The sequence below is a fragment of the Prosopis cineraria genome, unplaced genomic scaffold (assembly GCF_029017545.1).
Source record: "Prosopis cineraria cultivar Desert tree isolate PC_DT_omini unplaced genomic scaffold, ASM2901754v1 PC12, whole genome shotgun sequence".
Lineage (NCBI taxonomy): Eukaryota > Viridiplantae > Streptophyta > Magnoliopsida > Fabales > Fabaceae > Prosopis > Prosopis cineraria.
Window position 1 is genome coordinate 29938900 of NW_026555343.1, and position 17599 is coordinate 29956498.

Genomic DNA, 17599 nt, shown 5'->3' on the forward strand with positions numbered 1-17599 from the left:
AATTAAAATATTGGTGGGACAGTTATGAACTTGAAAAGCAGTTAACCGTTCTGCTTAACTTCTTAGAGGAAGAATGACATAAAGATGAGGGCAATCCCCAGATTAAAGCCAAGGTGAACTTTAATTTGCTTAATTTCTACGTTTGTGATTTCCACGTCCTTCTTAATTGACATAGAATTTTCAAAACAACAAATTACTTTCCAAACGACAATATATATCTTTTTTAACTAATTTACAGCTTTCAAAAAATATTAATTGAAATCTATATTTTTAAAAAAATTTCACATTTTTCATTTATGTTCTTTCAAGAATTTATAGTCACACATATATGTTTTTTAAATATAGAGCATTTAAGGATAAAAGAATAAAAAAGCAAGGGTACAAATGGAAAAAAAATAAAATTTACCTAATATTTTATATTTTGGATTAAGATTTGCTTCTAAAAAGTGATTTATATTGTAATATAGAGGAAGTAATTGAAAAATTAAAAATAATGTTTTGTATTAGTAGGTACATTCTACTTAATTTTCTATCCTATTTATGAAGGATATGTTTGGTTGGAGAGGAGGAAACAGGAGGGATTTTGTCCCATCTCCTTGTTTGGTTTAACAAAGTGGAGGGAAGGGGAGGAAAAAATTTTCTCCAAACCCTCCCCTCCAAATTAGGGGGATTGGGAAGAGAGGGATAAAATTTGTCACACCCTAACCAATATGCTCTTCATGATAAGTTCAAAAGATATAGATACATTTTTTCAATATTTCAATACTAATAAAATGAGGATAAATTATTCATATAAAATGATTTTTCTTCCCCTTCCCTCTTGAACCAAACAAAGTCACTACAAACTCATTCCCTCTCCTTCATTAAAATTTCTCCCCTCTCCTTTCCTTCTCTTCTCTCCATTAAAATCTCCCTCCTCCTCTCGAGCAGAACACACTAATAGAACATATCGCATAACTGAATTTTGTAACAAAAAATGGATTTTGGCCAGAAGAAGATAACTTCATTCATTAAAAAAACCAGAGTAGCAGATAGCAAAACAACAATGGGCTCTCAAACAAAAAAAGGAAATACTTAATAAAATATTTAAAAGGGACACACGTACGCCCTCAATAACAGCAGCAAAAAGCTGAACCAGGCATTGAACAAGCTAGCGGGCCTCGATTTTTAATTTATAGTTTAATTTACACTGGTGATTCAAAGTAATGATATAATAATTAAATAAAACATATTAAATATATGTAAATAATATACACACATATATATATATAAGAATTAAATATATAGTATGTCTAGTTGTTAAAAAAATGATATATAATATGATCACAAATGAATAATATTGTAATTTATAATTTTATAACTTATCAAGTACAAGTGTTTTGATTAAATTTAGGTACGAATGAAATTTATCTATAACTATTAACATCTTCTTTAAAAAATAATATATATATATATATATATATTATTGGTGTAAAAATGAAGTTGGCTTTTGTTTTTTGTTTTTTTGTCACCCATGATATCCCCACGGTTGGAGTGTGAGTCTAATCCTTTAAAAAATTTAAACACCATTTAAGATGTTATTTTTCCTCAATTAATATTTTTCTATCCACGCCTTTAGGAGTCAAACCTTCAAACAATGATGGTCAAATCACTATCATCTCACATCCACTTGGCAAAATGAAGTTGGTTTTTAGTAATATATTTAGAATCGTCTAATTTTTTAAAAACTGTTCTGATCATTTTAGGTTTAACTTCGGTTTTTAAAACAATGACAGCAGCAACGAGAGGATCAACAACAAAAAAAAAAAATAGAGATATCGAACAATGAAACGCTACCTTCTTTAAAAGTTGAGCATGTAATATAATTCAGCGAACAAACAATGCATATGAATCTTGTAAAAAGACATCCATCATGTGCACCGCAACAGACAATCATGATGATTTTTTTATTTTTTTGAATGAATAAGGATAACTCTATATATAACTAAAATCAGAATCAGTACGAAAGGGATAGTACACTAAAAAGATCCACACTTCATGTAGATCTAATCATCCTATCATCATTCACCGTCTTGTTATAGCAAGATGGGGCATAACCAAAAGTTCAAAAAGATATCAATAAATTATGAGAAAAAATAGCTAAACTATTTACTACATTAGCTTTTCTAAAAGTGAAATTAAACACAAGAGTCCAGTATCTCTGGATAAACTCTCTAGCTTCCAGAATAGCTTCCTGAAAGGATGATCGGCAATGGAATCTCGAAGAATCAAATTGAAGGCCTCAATACAATTACTGATAGCTTCAACTTGTTTGTAGCCAAGATTCCAACAGATTTCCAACCCTTTGGTTATGCCTTTTATTTTGATAATGGCAAAATGGGAGGAATCTAAATGTGCCCTGAACCCCATAATCCAAGTACCATTAGCATATCTAATTACTCCCCCACATGCATTCCTCTTGTCTACTAATATAGAAGAATCAGTATTAAGTTTGACAAAACCATTAAAAGGAGGAACGCCCTTGGTTAATATATTCTGCTTGTTGACATTAAGAGAGTAAGAATTAATCAACATCATATCCATAGCAGCTCTGGAAACATTGTTCAAAGAAGATGTGTTACCAGCAACGTCTTTAAAGCCAAAAAGCTTGTTACATCTAATAGTCCAAATATCCCAATAGATATATCCAAATAGGGTGTTCCACTGGACATTCCTAGTATTATGATTCCCTATCTCATTTTTCAGATTCCTTCTCAACCAATCATGCCCATTGAGGGGGAAAATTACTCCCACTTGTTTCACTGAATTGTTTCTTTCCATTTGTCTCAGGCTAAGTTACAATCTCTAATAAGATGCATGATGCTTTCCTCCTGCAAGCATCCTGACGGGCATGCATTTGAACTTTGTAAACCACATTCTAGTTTGAGTGTAGCTATATGAACTCTATCATGAGCCACAAGCTAGAGAAAGGATTTGATCTTTTCTGGTGCAGGATAGTTCTAAATGCTTTTCCAAATGTCATCATTCTCCTCGGTGGCACTTGCAAAAATAAAATTATAGGTAGATTTAACTGAAAAGGACCATTATTAGAGAGTAACCAAGTGTATTTATTCTCTCCTCTCATCTCACTAGGGACTCGAGTACAAGTTATCAGGTCAATCACAAGCTCAAGCAACCAACGACACATCCTCTTATATCCCAGGCACTACTATCAAGGACATAGTTTGCCACAACCTCCTTTTCATAGTATATACCACTCCCCTCGACTCTTAATTCATTTAAGGGCTATTCAAGCAACCCTTACTTTTCTCTCTAGAAAAAAAGTATTCCTTTCACTAACCAGGTTCTTTCCCAAGCCTTGTCTAAATTTCAGCCATACATTTGCAATAGCTTTCTAAGTTAACGACATATTGGTCTTCTTGATGGACTTGGGAAGTTCACAAAAATTGCATTTATATTTTTAAATAAGCACATTAACTCATAAAGAATCCTTTCAATTAGTTAAATGCAAACATAACTTCATGATTTAGGTTTCATTTTGCAATCTTAGGTCTTTCAACCCTAGACCCCTTTCTTTCTTACCTTTGTTCACTACCTTCCAAGAAACTAGATGTAGTTTCCTCTCATCCTCAGTACTGCCCCAAAGGAAATTTTGGCACAAACAATCCAAATCATTCAATAGCTTTTTCAAAAGAAGGATAGTTTGCATAAAATAGGAGGGTAAAGAGGCTAAGATTGACTTGATAAGGATAGCTCTACCTGCTAGATTAAGCAATTTCCTTTTCTAATTGGAGAGTCTTCCTCTAGCTTTCTCCAAGATAGAAGTAAAAGCAGAATAGGATGCTCTCTTATAGATAAGAGGGATGCCTAGGTACTTACCAAGATCACTGATGAGACTCACCCTAAGTCATTGGCTCAGATTATAAGCTCTATTAAAATTCATATTAGCAGAGTAGCACATCAAAGTTTTATTTTGATTCATTTTTTGACCCAAAGCCTCACAAAATTGATCAACAGATGTATTAATTACTTCAATTTGATCCCCATAAGTCTCCCAAATAGAATGAGGTTGTCAACAAAGAAAAGATGTGAAATTAAAGGACTGTCTTTGCGTAACTTTATAGGCTTCCAATTTTGAAGGTTAACTTCATCTTGTATAAGATGGTCAGCTTCTCTATACACAAAGTGAAAATATAAGGTGATATGGGATCTTCTTATCTAATTCCTCTAAAAGGTTTAAAAGAAGTGGTAAGCTCTCCATTCTAGAGAATTTGCATTTTTGAGCTAATGATGCATGCCATGATAACATTGCTTAGGCATTCATCAAAGCCTACTTCGGCTAAAATGTCATTAAAATTTCATTCAAGATGATCGTATGTTTTCTCCAAATCCACCTTTACTGACATAACTCCCTTCTAATATTGCTTCAATTTCATGCAGTGGATGACTTCTTGTGCCATAATAATATTATAACTGCTCTGTCTACCAATAATAAAACTACATTATTATCTTCCCACAAGTTTATCCATAAAGTCTTTCATCCTATTAGCAACAATCTTGGTAACTATCCTATAGCTAATGTTACATAATAAGATAAGCCTTAAATCTCTAAGAGTTTTAGGATGATCAATCTTTAGGATAAGGGTTAGGTAAGTAGCATTGAGATCTTGCATTACTTGAGGTTCATTGAACACTTTACAAATCAAAGAACAAATGGATGGCCCCGTTACATTGCAAAAATCTTGGTAAAGGAAAGCTTGAATCCTATCAGATACAGGAGCTTTAAACACTCCAAGTTTCATGATAGCTTGTTTTATTTCTTCATCGTTGACTTCTCTATTCAAGTACATTAAGTCCAATTCATCTAGTATGGGAAAAGACTTGGTAGTATGGAGCTGTAGAGAATTCAAATTTTTACCAGAGAAAAGTGACTTATAGTATTCAAAAGCCACTCCCCTCATAGCTTCATTATCACTAACCTAAAATCCATTCTCATTTTTTTCAACTCGATTCTACTTTATTTCCATTTTAGGGATGGTAGAGAAGTGGAAAAATCTAACATTGCTATCCCCCCATTTCAACCATTCACATCTTGATTTCTGGTACCATAAGAGTTCTTCTTGAACAAGGGCTTTATTGTGCTATTTCCACAGTTCATTTTCAACTTGTTGCAAATATTGAGAATCTTTATTAACTCTAACTTTATCTATGCCTCCCAAGCATCTAAGGAGTTTTTTTTTTTTGACTAGAATATTCCCCACCCAACTCTCATTCCACACTAGAGCTTATTTTGCAAAGGTCTTAACGTAGTCATCCCAATTATCTTTATTCCAAGCTTCCCTTACCAACTCTAAGAAACTGTAATAACCCTAAATTGTAAATTAAAGTAAATTAAATTAATTTTTTTAATTGATATTTTATTTAAATTAGTTTTATAGTAAGTGGAGAGTGATAATTTAAGTGAAACTTATACTAATAACTTTCTTAAAGGTCTAGAGTTTAAATTCTATTGAGCAAAAGTTTGATTTTATTTTATTTTAAATTATAAAAAAAATTTGTGTACTGTCTTGTAAATTTTCTCATGCCTTTCTTGTAATTTTTTCAAATTATTTTCAATTAATATTTTATTCTCTTTTAACGGATGAAGAACAGAGCATTGTTTTCATTTCCTTCCTTCTCTTCACCGACATGAACTCTCTCTCTATTTCTCTTCGATCTTTCTAGCGAGCTCACATCATTGTGCCTCTAGTCATCATTCTTCCTTCTTCCGCCAGTGTCCTCTTCAATCTCCGTCACTACAGGTTCGGTCTCACCTCTTTGCTCTGTAATTTTTTGTTGATGTAGTAGGAGTTGTGTGGGCTTCATCTTCCCTTTCCCCTCATCTGCTGCCCTTGAATCTGTTGGTGGTCTTCAACTCCCTTCTTTGCAGCTGTGCTTTTACAGACGGTGTATTGGAAACGTGAGATTTCTTCCTCTGTCGCCATCCCCTATCTCTTTGCGGCTCTGTGGTCAGTGGAGGTGTGTGTTGTGCGCCCTCAGTCTTCATCTCTTCATCCTTTCTCAGCGGTAAGTCTCACAGGGGTTTATGTGGTGAGCTCAATCTCTTCTCTTCCTCTAGCTTCCACTCTTGTTCTTCATTTTCTAATTCTGGCTGTCGAAATTTTTTTTTGGATATTGAGGTGCTGTTTGGCTTAGGTTGGGTGTTACTTTATTTTGATATTGAACTGAGTTGTAGAATTAAATGCTTGAAGTTGTTAGAAGATTTGAATGTTGATTTCATGATTTAGCTCATGGTGTGCACTCAAAACATTTACAAAAATGCTTGAAGGAATGTTGTTAAATTGGCATAATATAATTTTAAAGGATTATATGTACGGTGACTTAAATTATTATTTGGGATTTTAAAAGAGTAAAGGAGGAAAAAGAATTACATCTAATACTCGTATAGTACTTTATTAAGTCTAAATGAAGGATAAGATTATTATAATTTATGATTGAAGATAGGTTACAAAGAGACATATGTATGAATTAAGGTTTGTCAAATAGTTTAATTGACTTAAGTATAATTAAAACTCAAATGAAGATAGTGCCTCTTAATTATTGCTTGCAAATTGATTATTAGTATATTGTGAAGTATGAAGTTGTATATGATTTGATTTATATTATGTTTTAAGGTATTTGAATATAAAATTTAGTGGAAATATGCTTATTTAATTTTCATAATAGGACCTAGAGGAACTATAAATGTTACTTGACGGAATATATGTCTTTACATACAATTTATAAATTTGAACTACACATGGGAATCTTGTAACACCTAAAATGTAATTGTTAAACTAGATGATAATTAAGATTTTTGTTAAGTTTTGGAATAAAGGTTGAGTTAATTATTACAATTGAATGTTGCTAAGTATTGTTGAACTACTTGATAGAAGTTGTTGGAGGGTTCAGTAAGAGTTGAAGGGGTTAATGAGAAATTTAGAGAATTATTTAAGAACTTGAATATTAATTTTGCTTGTTTATATTGAAAAAGAAAATCATAATGACACAAAGATTATTGGTTTATGTGCTAGATCATTTGTGGTATCACTAAAGTATATGAGAACTTGAGGAGGTCAAATTGTAAAATTCCTTGAAACCCTCAAGTGAGTGGATGACATTTTGAGTAAATTTCTAATCAAGTGTTTATAAAATCTCTTTATTTAAATTTTACTATTGTTCCTTTATAAATTGTATAAATATCTTTGTTAATTTTATTTTTCTAATGATTGTTTTACTAATGACAATGTTTTGATCTTACTAATAATTTATATTGTTAATAAATAATGATTGAAACAGATATATAATAAATGGTATTATTTCTCAAAAATAGTTTAATTACTTAATTCTATTTTGATATAAAAATTTTTATACAATGATTCATGTATGGAGGAAATGATAATAAATTTAGGCAATGAAAAGGATAGTTGAATAGTGTTTGAAAGTGAAAATTTTAAAATTATTTTTCTTACTCCATACACACTTGATTTTATTAAGGGGAACTGAGTTCAGAACATAGGATGCTAACGGCAGTTCTGCTAGCCCTTGGCGCATCCTGATACACCTAGCTAACAGAGTATTTATAGAGGGTGTTAGCCCTGTGCGATGGCCAACACACGTGGAATGGAGGGATGGTGATTCGTGAGCATCGCACTCATGATTGTTTTTGTGGGCTTTATGCTTGGGCTTGATTCGTGGCTTCTGCCATGCTTGTTTCATGGCTTTCAGCCGCGCTTGATTGGTTACTTACTGTTTTAAACTGTGTATCCACACTTGATTAGTTACTTACTTTCGTGGATTGTGTGTCCATACTTGATTGGTTACTTACCCTCGTAGATTGTATATCCACACTCGTTATTCGTTCTGATAAAACCCTCCTAGATTTAAATTAAATTTTATCATTTTTAGATTGATTCTTCAAAAGCATTTTATTGAATTGCGTTATTATTGAAATTGTTGTATTTTATAAGCAGTACAAATTTTAATACATTTATGTGATTCTATTAGCATTGTTAAATTTGATGGTTATGTTATTGAGAAAACTTGTTATTTATTGTTAATTAAGTATATGTTTAATTATTTCATTGAATTTTTTTCCAATTAAGTTTATTAGTAACTATCATTATAAATTCTCATTATTTATTTATAATTTTGATTGAAACGCTACTCACTAGAAATTATTTGGTCTCAACTATTGTAACTGACTCTGCACCTCCTGTGGACTATTGAGGAACCCTATTATTGCTAGAAAAAGGAAATACATTGTGAATATCCCTTTTTGGTAAAATTTAATATTATATAATTGTACGTTAGCATTTCATGTATACAATAGTTAGATCCTAATTTTAATTTTGTTGATATATAATTTGTTGGTGTGGAGCAAGGCTCCTTTACTGAATTGGCTGATAAGTTTTATTATTGTAGAAATTTTAGGAGGTCTAATTTACAGGGAAGACTCTGCAAAATTTTCTACAAAATATTTAAATTTTTTTGAACTATATAATTATATATACATATATATGTCACTTAGTTATCAATATTTAGCTTAACTTGATATAATTAAGGCTCATAAAATATGAGTTTATCTCATATTCCATGTCAATCATACCCTTAGTACTAGAGTATGACAGAAACCATCTTCAAGCAACTAAGTTGCCTGGCATCTAAACAAAACTTTTTTTTTTTGCTGTTTGAACACATGTGGCCTCTAAGGTGGAGGGGCCTATGATTAGAATCAAACTTGAGAAAATGATAATTCTTAACTTCAGGAAAGAAAATTTTCCACTCAGTATTAGCAAGTGCCCAATCTTTATGTTTAGAAATTATATTATTGCCCCAGGTAAATCTACCCCTATAAAAACCTATGTCACCCAACTGTGCCTTCTCAATATAATCCTCAAATTGTCTCATAGCAATGAGATTATGTGCATCACTGCCCGATTTATCAAGGATGGATATATAAGCATTGAAATCACCAATAACCAACCATGCATTATTCATCTGAGAACCAATGTTGATCAAGTCATCCCAAAGAGGTTTACAAAGTTGGTAGTTTGGTTCACCGCACACACAAGATAACTAGAAAATTTCCCCATCATTAAGCATCGTAACCAAGCGGTGAAGAAGTTGTGTAGAAGAAAGGAACAGGTAACGTCGCACACATCACCATTCCATAATAATCAAATTCCCCTAGCATAGCCCGTTGCTTCCACTCTTATCCAATGAGAGAATCCCAGTTTACAAATAATGGAACTAGCCCTTGTCCCTCTGATTCATGTTTCCATCAAAATAAGAATATCACAGTCAAAATTCCATCTTAAATCTTTTATTCGGCCAGGAAAGGTTTTAACTGCATCCCCCTGGTAATTCCAAGAAATTAACTTCATAAAAACAAATAAAGAAAGAAGAACCTGGTCTGATCAAAGAAATCAGAGAGACATAATTTGGCGTTCTCCTTCCTCGGCGGAGGTTCCTTCTTTATGTCCTTCTTCGATATCAAAAAACTGATCTCGAGCTTCAGTTAACTCTTCCACATGGTGGAATTCATAGTCAGGGTCGATGGAGGGATCTGGTGGTTCTTTGAGTCGAGGTATGCATTCATTAGGAGAAACATTATGAGAATTACTGTCTTGATGACCCATTTCTTTTGCTACTATGATGTTCATGGTATTTCCTGTATTTTCCATCTGGGCTCCTGTTTTATTGCTATTCAAACTCAATTCTAAAGGGCCTTTCTTGAACAAGTCATCTAAAACGACTTGGTGAATTCGGCTTGCTGCCTTCTTCTTTGGGACCGGTGAAAGCACTTTGGGCCTTGTAACTTGACTCCTTTTCAGCCTAATGACTCTGCGCTTAGCTCCTGAAACTTGTCCAGTCAATTTCTTTCTTGGTTTTGGACTTTTGTTGTTCATCCGATTGACCATTAACTCTGCAAAACAAAATGGTGCATTTCTTGCATTAGTCTCTAGCTTCTTTGACCCACCTTTTCATCATTCTCAATGTTCTTCCCCTTGTCATTTTCACTAGGATATTGCTTCTGTGCTTTAACAGTTATCAAAGCCTGTCCCTTCCCTTCTAAAGCTTGTTCATATTCTGCCACCTTATTCTCTTCTGTTTGTATTCGATCTTTTTTGTTCTTATCCTCCTTGACTCTCCATTCCCTACTTATTCCTTTTTTTCCTTTGGACTTTTAGCCTCCTCTTTTCTTGTTTGATCTTCTAAACTTTCATCCTCATCAGCTAGAGGAGAAAATCTCAAGGAAAACGCTGTAGGCTGTCTACTCATACTCCATTTCTCCTTATTGCTTCATACCTGTACCTTTCTCATAAGCATTTTAAAAAAAATCAAGGCTTGGTGTATATCACTTTCATCCAATCATCCACGTCTTCTTTCAACGGAATATTCTCTAGGTTCATAGTAATATTCATTATCGCCGGCGTTTTTGACTCAGGTACACCAGTTTCAATTGTTTTCTCCTTCTCCGGTGTTTCATTCGTAGAACATTTTAGCAAAGGACATTCCTCCCTCCTATGACCATACTTCCCACAGTTAAAGCATATCACATTCAAATCTTCATACATAACTGTAAAAATATGTTTTTGAATGACGAATTTGGATGAAAGTCTCTTTTCTAAGTCTACTTCTACACAGACTCTAACAAATCTCCCTCGCTCTACCTTGGTATTCTTCTCATTCAGTTGAGCCAGAGTGTTCATATCTACTTTGACTGCTTTTCCAATGAGATTACCAACTTCAAACAGGAATTCCTTAGTGTAAAAATGCATGGGAAGAATAGGAACTCTTATCTAAACAAGTTTTTTCAGTTTGTTAGAGAACAGGTTGAAATTTGGGCTCCACCTCTGTACCGCCAAGTAATGCCCAGCAATGATCTAGGGACTAGCATGCAAGATTTTTTGATATAGCTAAGCTTCATTCAATCAAACTACAAAGTAGTTGTTTTCCATGTCAATGAGCTCGAAGTCACTAAACTTCCATAACTTTGGCAGTTTAAACTTCAACTCATACACATTCATAGGCAAGCCGGGTAATGTTAAATTAAGAGCATCCTGCCATGGATAGCATAGTTTTTTCCACTTATCGTTAGGAACTTCTATCTGTGGTAGACTTGCAACAAGCTTCTTCTGCTCCTCCGTGAGTGTAGGTGCCATTAAGCTCTCCTCTACCAGCCACTCATTAAAAATTTCATCATAGCTCTACTCTTTTCTTTCATCTGACTGACCCAATAAAGACACTTTGTAGGAAATCTGTTGTGGCCTGCTGAATATTCCCTTACTTACGCCTTCCATATTTCCTCCTTTGTCCATATTCATCCCCTTGGTCTTGTATCCATTCCTTACACCCCTTTCATTCTTACATCCTTCACCTTGCATCTTTTCATATTGAGGGATCGAATCTCGTTTCTTGATATTTCTTCCTATAACATCCTCCTTCATCTTAGATAAACCATCTCCTGAGTCATTTGTTGCCTGATTCCCTCTCGCCTGAGACCTCTTTCCCTCTTTCGGAGCTTCTCTCTCTAACTCTCTCACTCTTCCCTGCTACTTAATCTATCTGTAATCATGATGATTTGGATGATCCGTATTTTTTGTTTTTCAATTAAATTTTAATTACTTTTACCGTAAATGGTGCATATAATGTAAATTAATATCAATCCTATGATTATCAGCTTATAAAAATTATGAAAAGTGACAGTAAAATTCAATCAAAAAATGACAAATGGATCCTTAAAATGACATAATTTTTAAAATTCCTTAAATATGTACTTTTATGATATCCATTGTTTTAGTTTAAATGATTAAATTGTTATTTAAAATATAAATAATGGGGTTAGTTTCATTTTCTCAATCATAATTGTTGTTTAAACTTTTGTTTACACAATCACAACTTTTGTTATATGAATTGTAAAAATTGAATAAAAAATTATAACTTTTTAAATTTTGAATTAAAATTTTGATTGTTTAAACAAAAATTATTATTGGTATTGGTTATTTTTAAAACTTGTTTATCAATTATAAAAGAAATTTAACTTGAGAAGTTAAATTTGTCAATCACAACTTTAATTCAAAACTTGAGAAATTATGACTTTTTATTTAATTTTTTTAAAAAAGTAATCATTTAACTTTAAAAAAATGGTAAAGTGGTGACAAATCTCATTTGAACAACTCAAATCATTTGCAGGCCATGTTATTAATTTTTATTATAATTTTTCTCTTTTGATCTCAATTAAATAGTAGTAAAAAAAGTCCATTATTATATGTATTTAATATGTGTAAAGTTGAAAAACTTATTAAAATTTTTAAGTGAGTCATTAAGTTTTAATGTTTTTCTTAATTTCAATTGTACAAGTTAAAAGTGATTTAAAAATATAAACAAAGAAAGTAAATCAATCCCATAAAAATTTTTTTGCCCTAAAAAGATAAATCACTTCCATTATATTTTACAAAAAAATTAACATTTATTATCACTCTAAAATTAATCAGCTTTCTAACAACATATTTTTTTTTTCCTTATCAACATTTAATTTAATAAGCATCAATCATATAAGGTGACTATAACCTCATTAATTAACCATATAATCTATAAATACAATTTTTTTAAAACAAGACACAGAAATAGTTCTATTTGTCAAATGAAAAAACTCTTGCAAAGTCTACTCTTCAATTATACTGTCAAAGGTAATCGAGTTCGAGTTCCACACAAGCTAAGACTATACAATTCAAAGAATAAATTCCTTAACGATATTCACAACTGCACTAGCTCGCCGAGAGTCCACCATATCAACATTGTGGAACCCCACTGGATCAAACCTCGCATCCACCTGGACCCCACAGTTCACAAGCATGATCACAAGGTCTTGCTGGCGATCAATCATGATATCTCCACCAAAGCCAATGACAAGGCATTTTGCCAGCCTCCCTATGGCCTCTTTGTGTGGACCTTCCAACAGAGGATTACAATATCTGTGGTCCCTATCGGCTTGTTTCGGCAGCACTAGGTCCCACATCAAGTCCACCACAGGTAGTGGTAAGAGCTCGTCCGTAGCGAATCGCAGCTCCGACTTCGTCCTCTTCACTCCTCCAAACATGGGTTGGTTCATTATTATTCCTTGAATCCTCAATGGCTCTAATTTTAACTCTGAAACTTTCATACCCAAATTGAACACAATGTTCCCTCCACAGCCACATCCATAGAGATAACATCTTGAAGGATCTCCATAGTCTCTTATCCATTTCTCTCCTTTTGGATCAATTATTTGTTGTTTAACCCACAATACGGCGTCGTTTGCGTCGTGGTATTGCTCCGGCAGGCGACTCTCAGGAGCGAGGCGGTAGTTTACAGAGACAACGATGGCAGGGATGTCGCCAGCGAGTTGTGAGCAGTTTGTGTGGATGTTAACGTCAGCCGCACTAAGGAGAATCCAACCTCCGTGGTGAAAGTAGATTATGATCGGAAGCCGGGCCACCATGTTGTCGTTGGACGGAAGTTTGGTCGGCCGGTAAATGCGAAGCCAGGATTTCTTCTCAACGTTGAGAGTGACATCTTTGGAGACGGCAGAGTCGCCCGGCGTGGGCTCAGGGCTTGAATTGACCGTCGGAGCATTGTAGTTACGAGTGAGAGTCCCGTCGGGGTTAAGAATTATACTCAGATGGTTGTAAGGATCAAATTTGGACATTTTCTTTTGGTTGTAGCTATAGAAGATAAGAGACGATGGATATTAGGGTTTTATTTAGCTATTGATGGCAGGCATGAAAAGATGAGTATGTATGAAATTGAAACCAATTTTTCTCTTTACAAATATTTGTGGCTAACGAGGATTTTTCTCCTTGAGAAAGTTGCTAGCTAGAAGCTGATTTTAACATGTGTAATATTGTGGAGCAAGTGCTTTATTTTATTTATTAGCTAATTGTTTGAATATTCTGATAGGTTTCCTTTTCCTATGCCAGTGGTGTAGCTGTGAGCACTGCGCGCGGAAAAAAAGTGAAGAGAAGAGGGAAATAGAAAAGTTTGACATTAGTTCCTCATTCCTGTTATTATCTATATCAAAAATTAATCTGGCACGGGATGGAACTAACTTGAGAGGTAAGTAAGGGTAAAAATATGCTAGATTGAGATGACCTTTAGTTAAATAAACTTAAGCCTGTATGGCAAATTAAAGGTTTAAAACTTGTATAAGACTTTTTACAGCTTAAATCTGAAGCTACATAAAACCTGCTCTAACCTGAAAGCTAGGAGTGGGAATAAGTCAAGCTCCTATCAAGGGCCTATGTCTTTGCCTATTTTAAGCCCAACTTAAATGGATTTGTTAGATCAAGTTCAAACCTTTAATTAGGCCTATTTAGTTAAATAGGTTAGGCGTTTTTTTTTTAAGGCCAGTCTATTACACACACATATTATATAATATATCACACACATATCAATTTTAACATTTAATTTTCTAATCAATCTACTCTTTTTTAGTTCTAATTATATTTTCAATCAGATTGGACTTATATATTAATTTTTAATGTTATTATTATATTGTATTGTAGTTAGTAAGTCCTTTTAATTATTATATATTATAATTGATAAATTAAGTTATATATTTATACTAATAGTCTTAAAGTATTTTTGATACATTTAAAACTAAAATGCAAGCTTATGTAAAAGGCTTACTTTTAAGTAAGCTTTCAAGTGAGATCAACTTTTAGGTAAGCTCAGGCTTAAGTTATAAGAAAAGCCTCATACAAGCTTCAGGCCAAACTCAAACCTCTAGCTTATCATATAGGTTGAGGTCTATTTGATTAAAGCCTAACTTAACTTAGCCTAGCCTATTTCCACTCATATTGAAAGCCTATTTAAAAGCTTACTTAAAAGTAAGCATTTTAAATAAATTCACATTTTTATTTTAAATGTCTCAAATATACTTTAAGAATATCAGCATAAATATATAACCTCATTTATTAATTTTAATATATAATAATTAAAAGGACTTACTAACTACAATACAGTATAATAATAAAATATTAACATTAAAATCAATATATAATTCAACCTATTTGAAAACATAACTAAAAATTAAAAAAATTGATTGATTAAAAAGTAAATTGTAAAATTGATGTGTGCATGATATATTACATAATGTGTGTGTATATATATATATATTTGTGTGTGTGTGTGTGTGTGTAAATAAGTCGGTTTGTTTGGCTCGTAAGTTATGCATTGAAAAAATAAAGCCTAATTAAAGCATGAAACTGACCTAAGCTTATTTAGTAAATAGCCCGGGTTGGACTTAAAGTAAGCCAAGGCATAAGCCCCTACCCTAAGGGTGGGCTATGAATAATAATAATAATAATAATAATAATAATAATAATAATAATAATAAGTTTAAGAGGTATGATTTTTATCGTACATCTTAAATTGAAGGGAATAAAATTACATTAGCACAAAAAAAAGAAGAAGCAATTTTAAACAAAGTGAAAATGTCTTTCTAATAGAGCTGGTAAATAAGCAACCCCAACTTATATGGGCTCAATCCTAAAGGCCATATTATCTTAAAATCAATCATTTCTTCAAGCTTAACCCCTATTTGATCGAGTTTAGGGCTAGGTGTGTAAGCCTATTTGATAGAGATCTTGCTTCAATAGAATGGGAAGACTCTTAAGAACTATCCATATCACTTCCTTTCCCAGATGATTATAGTACTCTTGATGTCACTAACTAGATGATTTTGCAAGAGTTAAATTATAATCATATAGTGCTTAACTATGGAACAAAAACACATATTTGACACAATCATGTGTTCTTTTGATTCTAGAAAAGGTGGCTTCTATTATGGCTATAGAGGCACAGGAAAGAGATTTTTTTGGAATACGTTGACTTCAACAATACATGCAAAAGGAGAAATCGTTCTAATAGTTGCTACAAGTGGAATAGCAGCAACTTTGTTACCCTTTAGAAGAATGGAACATTCAAGATTTGCAATCCCTATCAATATTATTGAAGATTTAGTTTGCAATATTTCTCATAACTCTCCATTAGCACTTTATTACATGCTACCAAATTAATTATATGGGATGAACCCACAATGGTGCAATGCCATTATGTAGAAGCATTTGATCAAACACTTAGAAATATAATGCATCCAAATAATGTATTTGGTAGGAAGTGTGTAACCTCTCCCAATATCCACCTGACATTAGGAGTGATTAACTTAATCACCACAATCACAACACCAAACTATAATCAAATACTTTGTTTGAAAAGTTTAGGCCCAAGACTTGTTTTTTAAAATAATCAAAATTCTCATCTAACTCAATACAAAATAAAGCATAGCACAACAAAAATTATCCTATGCATTCATTATAGTCCATGCATGCTTTCAAAATAAAGAAATAAGGTCAAATTATGGGGCATGTGGCATAGAGCTACGAGCTAACCCTCTTTGTTCTATAAGCTGTGGCATGATGTACAATGCATTGCACTATGACGCACATGATATTTTCTACAATTATCATATGACAATTCGTAAGATGAACTTTTAACATGCGCCGTTTTCACATACGATGTCTGATCAGAGTGATTCAAGTACCCACTCGAGGCTTGTTACATAACCTAGCTAATGAAATAAGTTTGGACGTGATCCAACAATCTGATAAAAATTTAAATACCTGAGTACAAAAAGCTACTTTTAAAAAAAATTTAGCACCCTCAAGTGCTCAAATCACTCACCTTGTTTTATAAGGCCACTCTAGGCCTTGAACCAAGTCTAAAAAGACCTAATACACTTGATTAACTACATTTTATATCAAATACACACACAGATCAAGATTTGACCATTCAACAGCCCATTTTCACAAACCTGAACTTTTCACAGCTTAACATAAACACATTTCTCTGATCATTTTTACCATAATATCACAACAAATTCACTTCATATTCACCACTAGTATATTTACAATATGTTCACAACTAAATCTTAGCTCTAAATGCTCATTTCACTACATATTCACACATAAGGGCTAAGATTTACAAAATCACTTCATATCTCATCAAATCACAACTCAAAATATGTTTGTAAATTCTATGAAAACTTATATACACAATGTTCACATTAAATATGAGTTCATTACACAGACTCAAGAATTTCCATGGCAAGAGCACAACTATGCTAGTTCTAACTCTTTTCTCTTGCCCACTCCGACATGTAAAAATATGATCACAAGGCGAGATAAATATTTTAGTAACAGAGTAATTCTCTACTACTAATTATCACATACAACTATGAGCAAGTATTATATAATACATATTGAAACCTGGCATATAACAAGAATTTCATTTCAAATCAATATATTATTACTATATTTCACTATTTATCACAACTTTCATAAGTCTTTTTCACAATTCACCAAATTTATAGCACATAGCATGATCATTACCATTTGAATCCTCATATCACAAAAGACTTAAAACTATTGGCTCATCTTGGACCAGCATACACGCTTATTAGCCCTGAGCTTGCCTTTAATGGTAGAATCACCTAGCCAAAGGTGTTCGATCTCAT

General features: G+C 32.8%; 2 protein-coding genes across 2 annotated transcripts; one reads left to right on the plus strand and one right to left on the minus strand.

Moving 5' to 3' along the window:
* The first annotated feature begins 2948 nt into the window (after positions 1 to 2948).
* On the plus strand, positions 2949 to 14112 carry LOC129289233 (uncharacterized). The gene is made up of 4 exons (XM_054926024.1): positions 2949 to 3060; positions 5653 to 5801; positions 5930 to 6066; positions 14004 to 14112. Exons 1-4 carry the CDS (start codon positions 2949 to 2951, stop codon positions 14056 to 14058), a joined length of 453 nt encoding a protein of 150 aa, XP_054781999.1. The 3' UTR covers positions 14059 to 14112.
* On the minus strand, positions 12721 to 13779 carry LOC129287491 (probable carboxylesterase 9). The gene has a single exon (XM_054923677.1). The coding sequence runs from the start codon at positions 13730 to 13732 to the stop codon at positions 12776 to 12778; it is 957 nt and encodes a 318-aa protein (XP_054779652.1). The 5' UTR covers positions 13733 to 13779; the 3' UTR covers positions 12721 to 12775.
* Positions 14113 to 17599: the final 3487 nt, after the last annotated feature.

Bases quoted from the DNA above. Each gene is read 5' to 3' on its own strand.
- LOC129287491 (XM_054923677.1), bottom strand. From the start codon at position 13,732: ATGTCCAAATTTGATCCTTACAACCATCTGAGTATAATTCTTAACCCC.
- LOC129289233 (XM_054926024.1), top strand. From the start codon at position 2,949: ATGAGCCACAAGCTAGAGAAAGGATTTGATCTTTTCTGGTGCAGGATA. The intron at 3,061-5,652 runs GTAGATTTAACT...GATGAAGAACAG, and splicing joins TTGCAAAAATAAAATTATAG to AGCATTGTTTTCATTTCCTT. The intron at 6,067-14,003 runs GTAAGTCTCACA...TTCCTATGCCAG, and splicing joins CTCTTCATCCTTTCTCAGCG to TGGTGTAGCTGTGAGCACTG.